The sequence below is a fragment of the Varroa jacobsoni genome, unplaced genomic scaffold, assembly GCF_002532875.2.
Source record: "Varroa jacobsoni isolate VJ856 unplaced genomic scaffold, vjacob_1.0 scaffold_601, whole genome shotgun sequence".
Classification (NCBI taxonomy): Eukaryota; Metazoa; Arthropoda; class Arachnida; order Mesostigmata; family Varroidae; genus Varroa; species Varroa jacobsoni.
In genome coordinates this window covers 143558-164548 of record NW_019213503.1, presented here as the reverse complement: position 1 = coordinate 164548, position 20991 = coordinate 143558, and the positions used below count along the sequence as shown (strand labels likewise).

The window sequence follows — 20991 nt, the reverse complement described above, 5'->3', positions numbered from 1 at the left end:
GGCTTGATTTCATACTTATAATTGAAAAAATCGGGTGACAAATATGGCTACAATCATTTATAGTGGATTTCCATCACTCTCTATATATAGGATCTATATATATAATATAGGATCAGAGTTTGCTTATCTACGAATTATCTAAGATATCTAATTATGATCAAAAATCGTTTTAGGTTATATTAAGAGACTGATCAGTTTTTAAGATTATTGGATTTTTTTGCTCGTACTGTTTTGCTATTTTGGCTTATATAAACCTAATTATGGGAGACTTTTTGACAAGTCATCACTTGTCTACTAATTCTCCTTTTTGTCATATTTTGATTTTTGCTTTTTGTCATATTGAATTATATTTTTCATGTCAGAGATAGTGTGGCTTTGAACCGTTTAAAAACACAAAAACATACATTTATACATTACTTATTATATATATAGTTGAGTCAAATGAATACGCGCTTGAGGTATTTATAGAATGCTATTCATAATCGAAAACTTGGAGTTTATTATGCAAGCAATATTTTCAACACGAGAGTGCTAATCCAGAGATGGCATCATTTTGTTAATGTTTAACGAGCTGTCGGTATAACTGTAACTAAAGCACCCCTTATATTTAGGCCAAAACAGGTCGTGTTGTAAGTACTCTTCTCAGGTCCCTATTTGGGCCTAATCAGGACCATGCATACTGGAAACTTTTACAAAATACTGAAATCCTCTTTTTAACTCAGATGTTCCTTACAAAGTTTTACGTGTATCTTGTCAAAAATTTCATTCTGGTAGCCGAAGAAGATTATAAAAACATACTGGCTACGTCTTTACGTAAAGAATTGCCGAATGACTTATTCTTAACAAGCTAGCCTCCTAACCAGACTCTATTTTGTTACAGTTTATTGCATTTGATTGTTAGCTTTCGTCTGTGTGCTACGTATGAACAGGCTGATCGCCACGTGATCGAATCCTTGCACTGAAGCTCTTGAAAGTCAGCTAGTGTTCCACAGAGTTTTGAATGCGTCTTCCGAAATTCAGCTAACGATGGAATTTGACCTCAATGGATCGTCTGTCAAATGGATTATCATTCATAGTAAATCTGTCAAAATCTAGGCAATTTTCAACGTTAATTACAGAGCCACCGATATTTAATGTTGGTACTTACAACCGGTATAGTTCTTATATCTTTACTTAAACATTAAACCACTTTAATGCAAGACAAATATTTATTACATAACCATTTCTTTACAAGCTGCGTGTTAATTTCTTTTTACTAGCGGTTATTTTCACTGAGTTAACTTCAAAAAAACATCAAACATATCGTCAAATCAAACTAGGCGCTACGTAATCACGTAACGTGTATTCCTGAGTAACACTTTATTAAAAACCGAGAAAATGTTACTTTTATACAAATTTGCAATATTTCATCTTTTAGCAATCAAAAATCATCGTATAAATCCACGGAAAATGCTCAGTTTACTAACCCCAACTATACATTCAAAGATAGATTTCAAAATTTAAAACAAGCTTCATACGTGGATGAATCAAGGTGGTAAATCGATGGTGTGATTAATAAATCAGAGTATGAGCAACCCAATACAAATAACCATAGCCTACAAAACTTCACCCAAAGTATCTGTTGATCTGCTGATACAACGCCAAAGGTTCGTTCGTAAATGCGTAGTCTCCTGTAGAAATAAAAAGTTTAACGAATTATCTACACAAACATCTTTATTAAAAGATAGAGACAACTATTAGCTGTACCAAACATTGATTTATTCGGAGCGGGCAGATCCTAAACCTAGTTTGTGTTATTTTCGAGATCTACGCTCAGCCATAACAGAAGGAAACGCTTCGACCACTATGCCTCTAGCACAAAGCCATCGTAAGTATGAATGGAAGACGAGGCAGTTGGTATTTCTAGTGTAATACATTGTTTACTTACGCAGTCTTTAGACTTATAATCTACGCGTAGAAATGGATACAACAGTGTGTTTTTTATCACACGTTTGTTTAAGGTATAATATCTTGAGACATTACACTTGTTGTATATTTATAACCCCTATAAACCCTATGTTACTCTGCCAACTTGACTAAGAGTTCAATAGACATCGGTCGAAACTTGTCGCTCAACTCAGATATAGCTCGGAATGATTGTCTTGATTTTCACCCGCGTCCTTTCTCCATTTGTGCTTGTTGTATATATTTCTCACTTATCCCTAGTATCTGTTTGACATCGTCGTATTTATTACTTGTATCACATAAGCTGTTTTCTCAACCTTGTGTACAAAGTAGGGTGAGATTTGTACTTCTTCACATCCTAGTTGATGGACCGTAAGTGCCGCTTCTCAAAAACGTGTATATCAACGTATACAGATCTCTTCGTTTTTCCAGACCTGCTTGAGTCGCGCCATTTGATCGCTGGTCATCTCCATATATATGTTACTGCACTGGTTCTATTTTTATTGTACTCTGTATATGGTTTGGTAAGTACTGTTCTTAGCAAGTCTATAAATTTGTTAATGACGAAAGAATCCCATATTGTTAAAGCTCCAGGCATTGTTTAAGCAATATACACTAGCTTCTGATGATACAGACTGAATTATTCCCATAAATCTTCTTTCAGATGTGGCACTCTGAAAACGTTTTGAGAGCCATGATGTTTTGGCCCTTTTTCTTTTGATTCAGATTAGTTTCATTCTCACCGACAGACCAATACCTGTTCACAACAGGTAGAACTGACCACATCTGATAACATATAAGCCTAGTTTTTACGTCACTATCTGTCAAATTGGTCACAAGTGAAAATATGTAGTCCATTTTCGATCCTATTGTCTAACTTTCGGTGATCCATAGTGGGAATACTGTGAGGATCTAAACCCACATGGAAGTGTTTTGCCTATACCTGGAATAAACATCAATAACAGGATTAGGAGAAGCACTTTTTACACGAACTCCTTTGTTAGCTAGCATTTTAATATCGCTTGGTTTTTCACCATGCCTCAGATATAACTTCCGGCCAAAAAGGTGCTGTGTTTTACGTCCTGCAGTTTACTGAAGCTTTTCTTATGACAAAATGATTTAGAATATTGTATGCCCTCTTGCCATTAAGAAAAACTTAAAGTTTATGTTTTTACCTGGCTTTGGCTTTATCAAAATTGAAAAAGATCTAGATCATTGGCTACTTCAGCTGTCATTTATTAGAATATGTTTGAGTCTACGAAATTTAGTAGTACTCTACTTGCATTCCTGCTAGGACATCGCCTACGTAGTCTTGACAATTAGGACTACGTTCAAGTTATCCGGTAGTGTGGGTGCTTTATTAATGAAGCCATCAAGTATCAAGCCGTTGTTTTTTATTTCTCTCTAGCTGGGTGACTAGTAAAACTTAGTTAAGTCTAAAGGATAAGCGCACTCCAAGCAAAAAGGCTTTTGCAGCTAGTTTTTACTTACGCTTCTTTTTTTTTTTTACTTGTCCTATTTAAACCCGTTAAGAAGAATAACACTTTAGAGGTCTAAGTTACTGTAGTTGTAGCCGCAATAGAAGGACGTTCCATTACGAAACCGCACAACTTTGCCATTTTTGACGATTCGTGTACTATGATAGTTCAGATGTACAAAGGACAATGAAAGACATAACTATGAAACTATGTATTTTGTTAACTCCGAAAATAAGATTAAAAAATTTCTATTATTTGGGTTCGTCAAAACTTTATGAAAAAAATCTTTGCTAGTAGCAAAATGATGACGCATTGCTACAAGAGACACTCAATATGCTTGTAACTATATTCGTATTTTAGTTATTTTCTAACGTCGCACTTTAGAACACAGTTATTACTCTCATTAATAATAAAACACCTGAAAGTACCGGCAGCCATCAATGTCGTTATTTATTTTTGCCAATATATAAGATACTACTTGTCATTTTAAGCAGGTGTCGGACAGATTTTCCGCTGCTTGTAAACGACATGGTTTGTATATGTATACACTTGTTGGTAATCTTACCCTATAGGTAATTCGTGTGGCGATTTTTGTCGGACGTGTTTTTTGCGTAAGTTTCTTGTAAGTTTTTTGTAACTAAGAAACAATTATTGGAGAGTTAAAAATATATTTGAACCTATGGTAATTAAGTAGACTTGTAAATGCCATAAGATCATACGAAGCTAGAAAAAAAGCATCGAAATAATTGGTTTTGTTTTTTAACTTCTATGAAGAAACGTTTATACAAGTGTTGTGGTTCACAAGTTAGTCAGATGAACAGGATAAAATTAATAGCAGAATGGAATTTGTCTGACCAAAGTCTGTTATTCGGTTTCTCCTTTATATAAGACATGCTTTGAATAAACAGTAATTGTTATAGTTGGTGAAAATATACGAGGAATTAGATCAGGCCTGTCTCCAACTAACAACAGCCAATTGGGGTCCTGCTTTGTTATATGGCACTCTTACGCCCGATGCAAATAAATCATATCAACAAGCAGAATTATTTTGGTATAATTTGTAATTAGCAATTTTCGTTTGCAAATTTTCAAATTTGATGAAAAAAATCAGCGAAAATCACTATTCCTAGCGTAAAAAGAATTATGCAGCTTACGCTGGTACTTATGTTTCATACCATCGTTTTTCCTTTTACGAGTTGCGTTACCACGCGAACTGCTTCCTGTACACGAAAGGTGATTTCGGATCCATTTTTCTTCTTATCACAATTCTCATTATTCGCACAAAGTTTAAGCCACACGCCGTTACAAAGCATGGAGCCACAGACGTACCCAGGGTATAGTCATATATATTAGCAGTCTACTAGACACAATCGGCATCCGCTCGTAAACATTTTAAGCGGTTAGGGCACGGTCGGCTCGTTCAGCTGAATCGAGCATCTCGCTGAATTTGAACGGTAAAAATAGGTGTCCCTCGCCGTGATAAAATTTCGACTGGAACTCCACCCTGAAGATCAAATACATAATATACGTGGGTTTGTTACTGTTAATTTTCATACGGCGCTTTATCATAGGCGCGCCATTCGTTACCACTGAGCTTGCTTCTTTGCTCGATCACGAGGTCAATCGCTCTGTGGCACAAAAGTGCTAGTGACGAGAAACTAACGTAATATATGAAATTCGAATTTTCGTATGCACTATCATTGATTTTATATGAGCTTCAAAAATCAGGAATTATATTCAAATCATTTATTTAGAGAAGCTACCCGAACTCACTACAAAATAGGGCATATGCACTGCGGTAGATTACTAAACGCACGTATGCAACAATTCTTGCTGGCAGTTTTTTTTTAAATTATCTGAGTAATACAGAGATGAGTATAAGGTCAATATAATAGCCTAAGTATACACTAATCAGCACTGGTAATTTCGATTAATGTTTAAGGTCATGCGATTTTTGTTTGCTTCTTTTTACAGTTCATCAAAATGTTTAATATTGTTACTGAGTGTCCATACCAGTGAAGACGAAGAGCGTGTAGAAAAGCTGAGAGGCCTTCCATTAAGAGCAGCACGGCAGTTGTCAGAAATGCCCAGAACGAAAAGACCAAAAACACTGCGATAAAACCAAACCGGTCCGTCGTGTTCAGTCCTACTTTGAACACCATACTCCATAATACCTCCGACAGCTCTGTCCATATAACAACAGACAGTGTTGATACATACATTAAAAATCAAATGAAAGCTAGTTAGCATAGAAAATTTGCGAACTTCACGGTTATATAAACGAAATTGAAGCTAAATAATCGAATAGGCAAACCTAGAGGCACTGTAACCGAATTCAACTCGAATGCAACGAGAAGAATAAAAATAGCATATCTCCTTATTTTGCGATTCGGGCTAAACCACTGTCCAGTATTGGCATGGTAATCTGTTTTACAGCGTTGTCAAGTCTAGCTTCGACGATTATTTCAATACTTACGAGAGTGGGCCAACGACAACGCCCAAAGTCGGAGATACGAGGCAGTATGAGAGACCGAACCAAGGACGTACTCAATCGTATGAATAACCTGGTTAATTAAACATTCACCAAAATCGAATTCGCTGGTAGCGGGACACCCTTGACCTCTACCGTTACCGGCTGCAGCCGGCTCATGGTTGCCATGGCTGTTCTCCTCGGTCTGGGCGTGCTTAGCCTCCCCGAGTTCTTCAGCGTTAAGTGGCGCTGTTGACGAGGCGCGCATTGCCTTGGCAGGTTCGGCGCGACTCTTCAAGACTAATGGCTTTACAAACAACATCCACGGTACGCATATCATAGCAACGATAATAAAAGTTGTTTGTATCGCCTCTTGACCTTCATACAATGGCCAGTTCGCACAGGTGGCTTCATCATTCTTATTGTACGGTTTATACTGCAATATAAACATGTTGATAAGCATTAAGAGCAGAGAGGGAGCGCAGCTCGCATTGCGGTAGAAGAACGCCCATTTGAGGAATATAGCAATGACCAGGTACCCAAATATGAGGCAGAGAAACAATAACTGGGGAACGAATTCAGCCAGAATCGAGAGTCTGTCCTTTTGAAATAGATGATTGCCAAGTGATAGGAGCACTCCAAATAGCATCTGAAGCACACCAAAGACGACCGAGGTTTTCATCTTGAATGAGTTCGTGAATGGGATCTTATTCGTTGCTACTTGCCATATCTGTAACAATCAATAAGTGGTATATCGTTAAATACGAGGGCGGTTGTTACAGTAGGGGTCAGCCTAATTATATATATGTATGTATAGCGAATTAGCGTGGACCACTTTAATCTAAAGCTAAAACAATCAGCAACACCTCTTTTATAGGTCTATGATCGAATACTGCGAATAGGTAATAATAATAATGCCCGCTGTAACTAAAAGGTATGTCTTCTTATATACAAATAATAAGCGGATAGTACGTACTGTAAGTAATCAATGACTTGAATATATAAGTTTTGAGATTTTGGAGCGACAGACAAATACAAAGATGCTAATAATATGCGATTCAACGCAAAACTATTCGAAAGGGTCCTGGTAATATATAGATGTAACATTGGTCAGTATCTAATTGACATACAGGATCCACTCCAAAGATGTAGGGATATCTGCTATAGTCGTCGTTTGGATCAAGCATCGTGATACCCTCATTGTGATTGGTCTGGTTTTTAGGAACCGTCCAACTGGATCCGAAAATGTTCATCGATTTTGAGAACACGTCGTTATAGATTAAGCCAGTATACATTGAGAAAAAGCCCATCAAAATGATAATGTACCGACCGCCGAAGAACATATTCCAGATCTGTCAAAACAGAATGAATAGAAAAAAGATAAACAGAGGCATGTAGCATTTGATTTACGTAGAAGCCTATTAATAAAATAGTAATAACAATTAAAAACTTTGTTTGTAGCAACTCCTAGTAGAAATTGAAAAAGAAGGATTTTTTTACATGTAGGTTTAAATGAAGAGAGTGAATTAGAGCAAAATATTCGTTTATATAGGATGAAAGGAATAATTAACTAGTTCATTCGCCGATTTAAATTTCGCTGCAAATAATTTGAAATGAATAACCGTTCATTACAACCGTTTTGTTATAGATGTACTGTAACTGTTTATTCTTATTGGTTTTGTGAATTATCAGGTATTGACGTTGCTTTATTTGAAAAAAATGTAATATGTATTGCATATCAAAATGTATAATCTTTCTTCCATAACGCTTACCTCGTTGTCATTCCACTGTTCGCTGAGCGATCGTTCCCAGAGGACCATCCAGAACGCAAAAAGGAACATAAGAAGGCCATGGCCCGCGTCGCCGAACATCACAGCGAACAAAAAAGGAAACGTGACGATGGTAAATGGAGTTGGATTAATTTCCTGGTAGGTCGCAATGCCGTACGCATCAATAATATTTTGAAACGCATTGGTAAATTTGTTCGTACGATTGTAGGTTGGTGGGACCTGATTTGTATCGACTTGTTGCAAAATAGGATACACGTTACTACCCGACGCCACCTGGCCACGATTCAGAGCGTTCTGTACGAGCGCAATATCTGCAACCGGCATCCATGCTTCAGCTAGAAGACATTTTGATGTGATGTCCATATTACAACAATCGAGCGTGTGGAACGTCGCTTTCATTTTACGAACCTGTGTGAAGAGCAGCGACCAATCAAAGTTAAACGAATACATATTGAACATAAGAAGACAATACAGTAGGAGCTCAAAATTCAAACAGTTAAAAATTGAAGCAGGGGCTTAGTGATATAGTCATATGCTAAACAGTGCAGAATTCGGTAACTGATTATTCCATAAAGATTTAAACACACCTGAACAAACCACGAGTTGATTTTTCGGGAGGCAGCTCTAAGAACGCGATCTCTGTGATCATCAGCTTCCTGGCGAACTTTCTTCAAATCTTCCAGCCGGCCACGAATGTTATCTAGTAACTGATGACGACCTTTCGGCGTATCCGAGATCGGATATATCGTGGCGTGAAACCTATTCGAATAAGAGAAGTGACGCAATAATATCGTTTTCATTTAAAACAATCTTATTAGAACTTTCAAATTCAATGAGTAGGTTGTTACCGTTTAAACTAGCTAATAAGGAATACCCATGTATCTTAAATATCCATATTAGACTTTACGTAACGGTTTTAATATTTATTGATTGAATGATCATAAATATACATTTTTTTATTTCGATTTGACGAAGAAAATTGGTCGTATTATAATTATTATTGCGCCGTAAAAATTAACAAGTTGAAGACACTAACGCCTGCATGATTTTTTTAATCTTCAATTTCAGTTGTTCGCCCTGGAAGAAGATTAAGACAATGTTCTTCAGCTGCCTGTTACCAGAGTGGGGATCGTCCGGGGGTAGTGAAATCGGCTCCTGACGCAAAAATATGTTGCCCCTGCAGACGCGCCACAGCAGCGTCTCTAAAGACATGAGCTTTTCACGGGGAACTACTCCCGCCAGGAAGAATAGATTAATATTGTCTGTCGGCATCAGTTGAAAGCCGTCATCACGTTGCACCACACTCGCCGAACGTTCTCGCTAAGCAAAACAAAATATTAAACAGATTTTAAGAAGGCTGTAGTTATACATATGCACATCTTGCGTCGAAATAGGTACTGTTGTTAGAAGTTCGGTCGTCTCTTCTAGTGCTTCTTTTTTTATCGTATGAGCATTTAAAGCAGAATTTCAACTTAAATTCTTGTTACGAACCTGCTCGAAGAACTCCTGCGTTAGCTCCACGATCATCTTGGCCTCAGAAAGTTCGAGGTATGTCCTTTTCAGTTCCTCGCCATTGACGTTAACTTCTTTTAACTCGTCTTCTATTTTTGTAAAGGTTGCCTCCATGTCAATCATATCTTTTGGATGAGGTGCCTTCGGATAGCCTTTGGCGCTCAACTGCGACGTTTCAAAGGAGCGTTTATTCGAGTGTTATCAATAGTATTATTAAGGGGCAAAAAACTGAGTGACATCTATTATGACATCGATCATAAAACTCAACTGCGATTGATTGATCAGTCAAAGGACGTTATATATCATAAGTAGCTGTCGGTGTACACAGAACAAGTAAAATCCTTATTTGTTCTGTACTGTCAAAACTAATTTAATTGATTCAGTAATTTAACTTAGCAGCTTACCTAACTTAAACTGCCTATGAAGCTAGATATTTAGTGCGATGTAAAGTTAGAGCTGTAGAATCAATAATTTTTATCAAACAAAACATCTGCGTAAACAACTGTATCAGTCGATAGTTATATCGACTGAATATCTGCTTACAATAAGACATGCATATGTACACGCATACATGAAGCTCTATACCACCTGCGGAATATGCAGAGATTTCATTTTAATCTGTCGCAAAATATAATGCAGCTGCCTTTCCATTTCATTGCAACGGCGTATCTCGTTAACGAATCGTCGTTGAAAAGCATTAGTGTCCGGGTTCAACTGGCAAATGAAAAAAAAATGCAAATGAACGTCTACGTCAAGCGATAGACCAAAATCGAGCACGAAAAAGGTACGTGCTGTCGGACAGGCTATAGCTGTTAATGCAAATTAAATTCGAATCATTCTAATAGTCAGAGTTATATGCAAAATAAGATAACTAGAGACACTCACATCGCAGATCTGCACTTGACCGAGCTCGCCTAGTTCAGACATGCAAAAATAAGCAGAATCAGTTGGGAGAAACAACTGCGCCATAGTCATCTCCTCGCTACGGAACGACGACCCCATCTTGGGCGTTTCAGAGTTCACGAGTTCACAAATATTCTGCTAGAAAAAATATATCATTGTTAATTAACATTGACTATGGGTATAAGTGAAGCAGCCTGTTCCTTCAACGGAAAGCACTCAACTCAGTCGTAAGTTAAACTCCGTTATATACAGTACTTTCCTGAAGTGATACAGCGTATAGTAATAATAGCTAGTGGTGAGTGAGAAGCATAAATAGGCAAACAGTCTGGTACAGCATAGGACACATATACTTTGATTTATAGCGGCCATGTTTGAGAAGTGAACATTTGTGAATTTGTGCATTCAAGAAAAAGACCTACGTTATCTAAAAATAGTTTTATGCGATATAACTCAACACATTTAAACATTTAGGCTATAATGTTTCACGATTAGATCGGGATAAACACATACTTCGCATTTATGGATTTCGTTTAAATGTTAGAGATGCTGAATATAATAAAAAGGACCTACAATAATCTGTAATAAATAAATCTATTCTAATATTCGGTCATCAGTTAAAGCTATTTATAGTCGGTGGTAGTTTCCATAAATAAGAAATAGCCAACTCCTCAGGGAGGTGGAAACGACTTGGTAAGCTTCTCCGAAAGCGAACCTAGCTATTTCTTATCTAGCAATCAATTTGTATCAATCAATTATATATATATATATATATTATAAATCACAAATATAATAAATATATTAATTAAGGGTCACGATAACCATCTGCTAGGTTTGTATGACAGAGAATCAACATATTCTAGAAAAAATAGAAGTGAAACGATAAGTCGCCGTCAGCCGTGATTTGATAAAATCAATTCGAATAGGGATACTTTCATAAAATCATTCTATCACTTTTTTGCGAGGCCCAAACTGTTGAAAAAGGACAGGTATATTATATTAGTTTGCCATCTTCAAAAACCTGCTTCGAAGAAATTTCGCTTGTGTAGTGCAAATACGTTTCGTGTAGACAAGCTCCGTACAACAGAGTTAAAGATAATCACACGTGCCGTATCAACGTATTTTTCATTTCTCTGGGTGATAACATTGACGCTTCAGGTGTTACCGGTAGCGCCCGGCTTCTGCGCGCGAACTTTACTTCCGTGTCAGAGATAGAACAGTGGTAGAAATCTAGAATTCAACCGATTGTTTGCCTTTTACCGCACACAACACTTCAATGAACCAATTAAAGACCTAAGTTGAATTAAATCATCGAACATACGCCCAGCGAGGCTATAGAGATTTGCCCTAAAATCTCCTTCCTAGTTTTACTGGCGAGCGCGACAGGCAGAGGGAGAACTAAAGCTGTTTTCCATGAGAATGAACGGTTTGCTGTGATCGCACTCACAATCTGCAATACTACAGAACACTCACCTCGAACTTATACAAATACTTTTTTAAAAAAAGGAACGACACAAACACATTAAGTAATCACTACACACAGATAGAACTAATGTCTTAGACTGTCTCCAGCTTGATATCCTGCTGTTAGCAACTCGCAGCAGCACATGACATACTATCGATCACGTGAGACTCAATCATAGTACGCATGCGTCATTTGCTTTATCTCTATCACTTGTAGACAGATGGCGTCGGCGTCGACCAAAAGAGGCTATGATTGGCGCGAAATTCTACCGCTCTGCCGGAGTTTGCAGGTCAGAAAGGGTAACTAGTAATGATGAAAGCAATAAATGTTTATCACTTTGATGTATTAATTGTCCATGATTTATGTAATTCAAGTTCTATGCAGGTACCAGTACAAAATATTGCGTTCGTATTTCCCATGCAGACCTGTAGGTGAATAGTCGTACATATGAAATGCACCGTCCGGTAAAGTGACGATGTTAACCCTGACAGAAGGTCTGCAAATAGCAAAATAGTCACCCCACCTTAATGTGAAGAAGATCTTTAGAGAACACTTTGTTTAAAATATAAAGTCATTTTCAAATAATTTGGCGCAGAGAAAAAAACACACAACTTGTGTGACAACAATTGCGCCTTACTTTGGTTCCACGAACAAAAATGTAAAGATTAAAAACGCCTAATACAATCTTAATATGAATAATTGCATGCCTAAAACGTTATTAAATCTATTTAAAGAGCAAAAACTGATAGTAAAGAATCACTTGGGATAACTTGTATTAAATGAATCAATGTATATCGTCATGCAAGCGCAGTTCAGTCTAATATATGATTGAATTTTCAAGAGTTAGCCGAAGAAGAAGGAGTGGTTTCGCGCGTATGATAATAATGCAAAATAATGAATATTGAAGAAGAACATCCGACTAATAAATATGAGTCTGAAGATATGCTGAGTACTAGTTACGCTTATCAGTAATTTGCACTGGACTTAATCAGATAATTAGTTATTATGTCATTTGGGATCTGGCGGCGAATAACTGATAATAGAATGGGATTTTCTATGAAAGATAAAGACAAGTCTAGCTTATGGCATATAGTGTAATAGTAGATAAGAGTGAATACAATCAAAAATGAGAATTCATCAACCACAATAACTTCTACGGTCAAGTTTCGAATTTCCGGCTTCGCAGCCCGACGCTGGTGGCTTGAGTCCGGCACTGAGACATATTCCGTCTCCGAACATTAAGCTCATGGCTTCGATACTAATAAAAACAAAGTACGAATAAGCAGTATATTTTTCACATGCCGCTGCCATTACACGGACGCATTACGAAACAAACACGATCTGTTTTTTTCATCATATTTATAATTAGGCGTGAGTAATTCAAGTAAAGATTTGATGTTGTGAAAACGATTTCCTGAAAAAATGTTTCAATTCCTTGCGCAAGCCTCAAGTGCAGAGTAGGTATTGATAGTTGTAGTACCCAAAATATTTTTTTAAATACTTGTGATAGCAAACTTTACACAATGTAGAATACCATTTGAGTTCCTCAAGTAGATAAGGTATCGTAAGATGCGCTATTTTTATTGTGCGTTAGATTTTTTAGGCACCACTGTTACGGTCATAACGTCGTCAGCTATCAAAAACCGTTATGAAACCCTCTCTATTTTTTTAAGTGTTATCAAATAAATATTATGGTTGGTACTTATAATAATAACAAATAAATATTATGGGTGGTATTACTGATTGGCATTAAAAAGCATGCGTGATTATTACGATGAAACCGAAGAACTACTGGATTCATGCAGCTTGGCGAAAATGGAAAGTCATCCTCGGATTGGCAATGAATAAACCTCTCGGCTCTCTAACTAAAACTCGGCTTGCCCTGTATGCTCCCTCCATACCGCTTAATTCGCCCTGATCTACGCCAGCGGCGTAAGTAAAAAATAAACCTCCGACGATTATTTTAGTAACTTTGTAACATTGTAGGGTTACAAGGCCGCACGTTTGAAAAAATTATTATTAAGCTACAGTGTTACGTGATTTGCTTGCCAATTTTCGTGCCCACGTGTTTAACCCGGAGCACCGTCGTAGTCGATCATTGCATTTGTTTTGTGGAAAAGATCTTACCCAGGCGCATCTCCCATTTATATATTTCATTTAGCCTGCAAAAGGCCGAGTTATGGTATAGACAACGAGGTGGATAATCATTATGCTTTGTAAGATGCGGGCTTTTAGAAAACGCAACTTTCGCAGTGTGCTAAAGGCGATTCACTATTTTTTTACACTGACTGGCCTTGATACGAGAGCCAATACCTCTCATGTTGTACAACTAGCCGCATCAACAATAGGATGTTAGTAAATAAGTATCGTAATAATTATGAAATAACGACAGAACGTGCCCGACTCGTAAGCAGTATAGCCTACTGGTTGACTTGCGTGTGTTGCCTTTATCCATCATACCGTTTAATAATATGGTAGCGAGAATAATTTTTTTCAAATGGAGGCATTAAGATGCGTAAAATTTATGGAAGGGACGAAATGTCTTTGGAACTACTGCTACGACATCGGTAAGTGATCTGACCACACTCGTTTGGGAGTTGAAATTACCAACCAGCGACAGCAGAGGCTCATGAACAAGCTCACAGAGTCCCAACCGTCAAGCCCTTTTTTTGTCTTCGAAGTCCCCGTTTTTGTAGCGTTAGTGCTTTGTATATCTTAAGCACTGACCTGTGTGAGCATTCAGTGTAGTCTTATTGAACCAGCGACTTTGTACTTCGCCAGCAATCGACGGCGGAATGATAGCTACGTCAAGGCGGGTATCATACCACACCACAGCATCGTACCGTTATCATGGCAGTAGCAGCATGATGTTCTAGTGCTGATTTATAGTTACAAACTGCGTTGATTAACCCATGCCAGACTAGGCCACGCCGGTTACCGTCCTTCGATACGATGGGCAAACCATGAAATCCACCCAAGCGTTCTACTGCACCCCCAGAAATCCTACCAAGTACCGGCACACGAACTGGCAGGGAAATCCATACATTGGTATAGCATGTGTACGAACGGTGAAGAGGCCAGTTCGCCCGCAGCCAGCCCAAGCACCGGAGCATACAGAGCAGGCAATAATAAAACAGCAAGCAGACCGAAAAATGCGGTTAACAACGGGAAGCTAATACCGTTGACACAAGTATTCTCGCTAGATGTCGCCAGTAGAAAATTCTATCTAATCTGCGATAAGTGTGGTATGTCCGCAGGCCTCGGATAGGCCCAAGGCGCTACCTAGCGGCGTGCCTGCTATCGGCAGCGTGTGCGTATCTTGGGTTTGTCTGTATAGTGTCCTTTGGCGTAACCCCGCCTTCTTGGCGTACGTACGTACACTGGTCGCCCCCATCGCTAACAGTACCCACCCTAAACTCTTACTGCACCCCCCGATACAGTAATCATCGGAAGCTTCATGGGGCACGGACGGCGAGTAGTGCGGCGATAGAACGTAGCAGGAAGAAAGATAGAGAAAGTGCCTGAACTAAGCTTGATAAAGAATGTACCTATTTCATCTGCTTCGGTCTGATGTCAGCTCAATCAACAACGTCGACTCTGTTGAGATTATCTAATGGTTTCGTTATACTGTAACGGATCTGATGACATTGGACCATTACATTTGACTACGCTGTAATGAGCCGAACAACTCGACAGATAATTTCAAAAAAGTTCTTATATTTCAAATCATGTTCAGAATATTTCCTTGAAATTAAGGAGACCAAAGTTTTCTAAATACTTTCTTTTAAGCGTTCCGATTGCTCAACCACAATCACCGTTGAGTGGAGGCGCATCGAAGTGAGTGCGGGTAGCGACGCTGGCTGCATTCTATCGGCGGGGCTCACAGCACTGCAAGAGTGATCAGTTCATCATTCAATATGGCGTGTCTATTTATTTACTTGTGGTTAGATGCCCACTGGGGATTATTTGATCGTCGCCAAAACTTTAGTTTTATCTTTTTTTCGTAAGTTAAGTTGTGTGTCTGATGGAGGAAAAGTTTTTTGTACAATATTTGCAAGGATGACCCTCGCAAGCCTTTATTTGTGTAGTGTGTGTATAGTTTTGGTCGAACAACTGGTAATGGCATCGTTGTAGCCATTGTAGTTTTCTAATAAAAGTTTTCTAAGAGTCTCGCCAACTGCACCTGTCAGGTAAGTAAGCATGGAGAGAGGGAAATTGGTGAAGAAAAGATGGATTACACAAAATAACGGCTGTGAAGTGTCACCGATTCTAACAAAGTTCGAACTGAAAAATTTTCGAAAATTCATACCGACGGTCAGCCTAAATTTACTTGTATCCAGTGTTATAACACCAATGATTTAACCAGGCAGTGACACAACGGCTTCTGAGATGAAAAATACTAGGTTATATATCCTATATAATTCTATATAATTAGTATGGCAAGTCGGTAGGCAGCTCTCTCTAAGTGTATGTAATCAAAAAAGAATAAAGTTGCGTCCTTTTATGAGATTTACCAATGCCGTTCGTTGCTGTCCGCAACATTTTCTTGGTTTTAACCTGTTTAGTCTTTAAGCGGTTAACAAAAGCAATACTTTTTATTGAACATTGCATACCCGATGGAAGCGGAGGATCTAAAAATCGCTTGCAACGAGGCATGAAATTTTCCAAGCAAAAAATAGCTCGTTGGCTAATTATTTCCCTGGTTGGCTACCTTCTCCGTTTTAACAGTGTAGTTAGTGGTAAAGGAAACTAACTGAATTTCCAAGTACAATCAACGAATTTGTATTTATAGAATGACAACTTTTGCCTCACTTAATTTTTGGTCCCAAGCGTGGTACACTTATATTTCGATATTCTAAAGGTGAACGGTCTTAGTTGCACTTATCTGACGCGATTAGTACCTTTACCGAAGCAATGCCGTAACGCCATTTGTTAGGCTATTACACTATAGTCATGGTGTAATTTTTACACAAATAAGACTTTTTCTTTTAATATACTTAATAACAAGTATCGAATATTTACACATGATGCCAGTATCGAATATGAAATCACTAAAACACCTATTTGTTTATATTGCTTTTCTTATTTCATTTGTTTATCATTTTGACTTGACCTTTAAAAAAGCATTCTTCATAGAAGGAGGATACAGTAGAGAAAAGTAGTGTAGTTGGGGTTTCGGTCGATAAAGAAATATAGTCTGTATATATCCTAGCACAAAACTATTAAAGAAAACCGGCTTTGAACTTTTTCGATGAATATTTTCTGGTTCATATTGGTCACATAGGTCATTGTTTGGAGTTGAGTTAGAAGATTAGACCAACACCCACAGCATATCCACCCAGGATTTTTCTAGTTGTTTTCTCGCAACCATAAAAAATTGTTGAGGCATGAATTGCACCACGCTTATGATATGTGCAAGCGCAGATATTCACGCTTAATAAGGATATTCCAATTATTCGCACTCATCGGTGTGTTTATTGCCCAAACTGTTAGTTGCGATTAGTTTGCTGAAGTGTTGACATGACTTCTGTTTTGCAAAAAAGTAGGATAAAGACCATCAGACGTAACGAAAACAAAAAAAAAGCCGTGCTTAGTATTTCTTTAATTCTATGCTACGCAGAATGCCGTGTTAGCAACTCAACTTCCGACGATAAACGTACGTTTGATTTGAAGATGCGATACATAATACATTGAGATATATTTTGATAGAAAGAAAGTGCGGATTTTTCTAAAAGTGGCTTTTATTGTAGTACATATATATTGAGCATTTTACTCTATTACAGAAGTGCAGTCAACACCGAGCTCTTGAAATGTTTTTACTATGAAAAGTAGCCAGTTAAACTGGAACATACGATTTGCACGCTTACGACACTACATTTAAGCCGGCTACGAAGAATTAGGTTCTCAGATCAGATCTGTGCTGGATGAAAGACGGGCGTGCTCACCAACAAAGCTCACGAAGTAAGCGCGAACTAGGGAACCTGGATTGCCCATAAGCGGATACATCCATTGTCGGACAAAATGTTTCGCAAGAAGAAGCGTCCTGTTATTTCTATGCCTTCGAATTTCGAACATCGCGTGCACACTGGTTTTGATCGTCGCGAGGGCCGCTATGTGGGTTTACCTCCTCAATGGGCGTCTTTGATTCAGGTCCCACAAGCGGCTGGTTCAGATGATCCATCGATGCGGCCCAAACCGATTATCGATCCTTCTAACATCACACCAACTGAAATTCTGGACCTCAAGATGCACGTTAGTATAAGCATGTTTAAATTTTTTGGTTTCTAGAGAGCGTTAAAAGGCAAAGCCTCATAATACCTCGTAGTTAAACAAATGCATCGTATTTTAGTGTACATTAGTTTGTTTCGAAGACGAATATTTTGTCAAATAAAGAACGCGTTGTTCGAATGATTAGAAGTGGAACTTCAATACATAACAATCCAAAATAGTCCAATGTTGATGTGGATTTTTATTTTTTTACCACGAATAAACATGTAGATACAAAATGAAGTCGATAAATAGATGGAAGATACGCAGACTCAACGAGATAAAAAAAGTAGACACAGTTTTAGGCCGTTTTATAGTTTTATACGATTTTGTATAAAAAAATATTCTAATTACAGACGATTGTACGAGGCACTGCGGCAACATCAAGCAGCCGTAACCTTGTCGCACGCTCAAATTCTTTGAGATCGCATTCACCCCCGGCGGTGCGCGGTCACCTGTCATCATCCCTACAGCAGCAGCATCTGCCTCAAACGATTCAAGAAGATGCGCCATTGGCAAATACCTCCTTAGCCCCACCTACCGGCAATACGCCACATCCGACCGTACATCAAGGCCAGCCATCAAGTCAAGGAGCACCCGGTCATCTTAACCCCCCAGGTCATCCTGGTCACCCGCCGCATCCGACCCATCAGGTGCACCCACCGCAACCCCCGCCGCATAATTCTGGCCAGTTGATGAATCAATCGTTCAGTCATTCAGTGCCACTACCTCAAGCAAACCAGATACCAAGACTTAACAGTTCGGCGAATTCATTACCACCGAACCCACATGCAATTCCACCCCCTAAAGGCCAGTTTGGCTTCAACCCCGCCATGAGGATCGCCCCGGCAGGCAAACCCCCAGCACCTCGACCAATGATGGATAATAATAACGAAAACGAGAAATTGCCTCCACCTCCGCCTCTTCCTCAACATGGCTCTGCGCACCAGGGAGCACATTTCTCACAACAGGCTCAAGGCCAAATACAAGGACATCCAGGTGGACCGCCAAGTCATCAAATAGTTCCCCAGTCGATTGGGCCTGGTTCGGGAGGCCATCCTCAAGGTCCACCCGTACCACCGCCTCATACGGCTAATCACAATAAGCCTCAACCCATGCCGCTACCGACTGATTCTTCTGTGCATCAGCAGCATGCTCAACACCAACAGGTAAGACCTTTCGTACTTCATTGCTAACCATATATATTACGTGTTATATGCGCAACTGATAATAACCGTTACTTCTAGTGATTAACTTTTACTTATTATTATGTGACCCCTACCTCGTTTTTCAGCCGGCTAGCCCTGAGCCGCAGGTGAGTACTAACAACAAGCCTTCTCAGCAGCAACCACAACAACAAATGCCAGATGCCAATCAACGTTTATCGCACGAGCAGTTCCGGGCAGCTCTTCAAATGGTGGTATCGCAGGGTGATCCCCGGAACGATATTCTTGAGTTTGTTAAGATTGGAGAAGGTTCAACAGGTGTCGTTTGCATCGCAAAGCAGGTTAGCACTGGAGAAGTAGTCGCAGTGAAACGCATGGATCTTCGAAAGCAACAACGGCGAGAGCTTTTATTTAATGAAGTTGTCATTATGCGCGATTACAAGCACGCAAACATTGTCGAAATGTATGCATCATACCTAGTTGAGAATGAACTGTGGGTCGTCATGGAATTCTTGCAAGGTGGAGCGCTCACTGACATTGTTACGAGCTGTAAAATGGATGAAGTACAAATCGCCACTGTATGCAAACAGGTTCTCAAGGCACTGGCGTATTTACATTCTCAGGGTGTTATTCACCGCGATATCAAAAGCGACTCCATTCTTTTGGCTCACGATGGACGTGTAAAGTTGAGCGATTTCGGTTTTTGCGCTCAGGTAAGCGCCGACTTGCCTAAACGAAAAAGTCTCGTAGGCACGCCATATTGGATGGCACCTGAGGTGATCAGTCGACTTCCCTACGGCCCCGAAGTGGACATCTGGTCACTAGGTATCATGCTGATCGAAATGGTAGACTCAGAGCCTCCATTCTTCAACGAGCCACCCTTACAAGCTATGCGGCGGATTAGGGATATGCCCCCACCGAAAGTGCGTGCTTCTGGCGTATCAGGTACCCGGCTAGGCGGCTTCTTGGATAAGATGCTCGTTCGCGATCCTTCGCAGCGTGCCACCGCATTTGAGCTGCTACAGCACCCATTTTTGAGACAAGCTGGAGCTCCCAGTGTTCTGTTGCCTTTATTACAGACAAGGCAGAGTCAACAGACGCACAAATAGGCATATGGAACACCACACATGATTGAACCTAGTTGTTTTTTTATAAGATAAGACGTGAAACAAAATACTGCCTTCATATGCCATCGACTTGGACGTTGGCTCCGTCCTGTCCTGTGAAACTCATGTTAACGAGTTCCTTTTTAGTGACTACACCACTGAGTTAATGGTGATAATAAAACCGCTGTGACAGCCGTCTCGGAACAACAAGTGTGTTCCATTTTCTAGTTAGTCAACCAGATTTTGCGTCCCTAATGCGAATATACATACATACATCACAGTATATTTATATTAACGGTAAGGGAACAGCTGTAAAAAAAGCGCTGAAGGTGTTTGCTTTGACATTCATCACACAGTGGGCCTAAATATAGAAATGGCCATGGACGGTCTGTTTACGAATGCATTTATGTACAAAGATAAATTTCAGCGTACTAAACGGACATGACAAAAGGAAAGCTATAATTGATGGTTCCAGTTAGAAATATTAGGGACGTGGCTGTGAGGTTAACGAAATATCGGTACAAGGTTGTCACAACAAAGCACCCCCTAATCGATCGATTACCCATCACGGCACAAAAGGATACTACGACCACATATCACACTAACGGTAAAAGACGCAGAGCAATGAAACTCACTAAACGGGTTGTGCAACTAAAAAGCGCTCTTAACAACGACGTGACACATTGAGCAGAGATAGGGAGGAACCGAGATGACTACGAAGGAATGCTGTTCTGATATGTAAAGTATTTAATAATAATAATAATAATAATAATAATTTATGAAAACAAGAAACAACAGACAGAAAGAGTGGACATATGTAATGAAACGGAAGATTGGATGTATGGAAGTCAGCATTGCTGAGATAGTGATAAGAAGAGAACTTGAGTACTTAT

At 39.1% G+C, this 20991-nt stretch overlaps 2 protein-coding genes and 1 long non-coding RNA gene across 9 annotated transcripts in view; 1 reads left to right on the top strand and 2 right to left on the bottom strand.

The window, feature by feature from the left end:
- Positions 1-459: 459 nt before the first annotated feature.
- On the bottom strand, positions 460-11722 carry LOC111261841 (V-type proton ATPase 116 kDa subunit a 1). 4 transcript variants are annotated; one of them, XR_002681240.2, is made up of 12 exons: positions 11568-11722; positions 10080-10232; positions 9783-9908; positions 9174-9359; positions 8719-9002; positions 8270-8441; positions 7665-8090; positions 7023-7244; positions 5899-6622; positions 5436-5607; positions 4598-4926; positions 460-2887 (listed from the first exon to the last, which is right to left on the bottom strand). XR_002681240.2 is itself a non-coding variant. In XM_022835659.2 (11 exons), the coding sequence occupies exons 2-11, from the start codon at positions 10194-10196 to the stop codon at positions 4815-4817; spliced, it is 2541 nt and encodes an 846-aa protein (XP_022691394.1). In that variant the 5' UTR covers positions 10197-10235; positions 11568-11722; the 3' UTR covers positions 3848-4814. The 4 variants fall into 4 exon arrangements, 3 of the variants coding, with proteins under 3 accessions (XP_022691394.1, XP_022691393.1, XP_022691395.1); XM_022835659.2 differs by lacking the exon at positions 460-2887 and having other exon boundaries at positions 3848-4926; positions 10080-10235; XM_022835658.2 differs by lacking the exon at positions 460-2887 and having other exon boundaries at positions 3848-4926.
- Positions 11723-15484: 3762 nt separating this feature from the next.
- mbt (serine/threonine-protein kinase PAK mbt) lies at positions 15485-20553 on the top strand. Of its 2 annotated transcripts, XM_022835664.2 has the most exons (4): positions 15485-15749; positions 17343-17811; positions 18183-18995; positions 19121-20553. In XM_022835664.2, the coding sequence occupies exons 2-4, from the start codon at positions 17581-17583 to the stop codon at positions 20099-20101; spliced, it is 2025 nt and encodes a 674-aa protein (XP_022691399.1). In that variant the 5' UTR covers positions 15485-15749; positions 17343-17580; the 3' UTR covers positions 20102-20553. The 2 variants fall into 2 exon arrangements, with proteins under 2 accessions (XP_022691399.1, XP_022691398.1); XM_022835663.2 differs by lacking the exon at positions 15485-15749 and having other exon boundaries at positions 16004-17811.
- Positions 17706-20991, bottom strand: part of LOC111261851 (uncharacterized) — a 6851-nt gene continuing 3565 nt past the window's right edge. Inside the window, exon 3 of one of the 3 annotated variants that reach the window (XR_015311692.1) lies at positions 17706-17793. This is a non-coding gene — a long non-coding RNA (uncharacterized LOC111261851). Of the gene's footprint in view, positions 17800-19281; positions 19373-20991 lie in introns of those variants that run through there. The other 2 variants (XR_015311693.1, XR_002681246.2) reach the window with 2 other exon arrangements.

Coding starts and splice junctions, on each gene's coding strand:
- LOC111261841 (XM_022835659.2), bottom strand. CDS start 10,196: ATGGGGTCGTCGTTCCGTAGCGAGGAGATGACTATGGCGCAGTTGTTT. Junction 9,003..9,173: donor CGCAGGAGTTCTTCGAGCAG/GTTCGTAACAAG, acceptor TGTTTTGCTTAG/CGAGAACGTTCGGCGAGTGT. Junction 8,091..8,269: donor TCAACTCGTGGTTTGTTCAG/GTGTGTTTAAAT, acceptor CTCTTCACACAG/GTTCGTAAAATGAAAGCGAC.
- mbt (XM_022835664.2), top strand. CDS start 17,581: ATGTTTCGCAAGAAGAAGCGTCCTGTTATTTCTATGCCTTCGAATTTC. Junction 17,812..18,182: donor TTCTGGACCTCAAGATGCAC/GTTAGTATAAGC, acceptor TTCTAATTACAG/ACGATTGTACGAGGCACTGC. Junction 18,996..19,120: donor AGCATGCTCAACACCAACAG/GTAAGACCTTTC, acceptor CTCGTTTTTCAG/CCGGCTAGCCCTGAGCCGCA.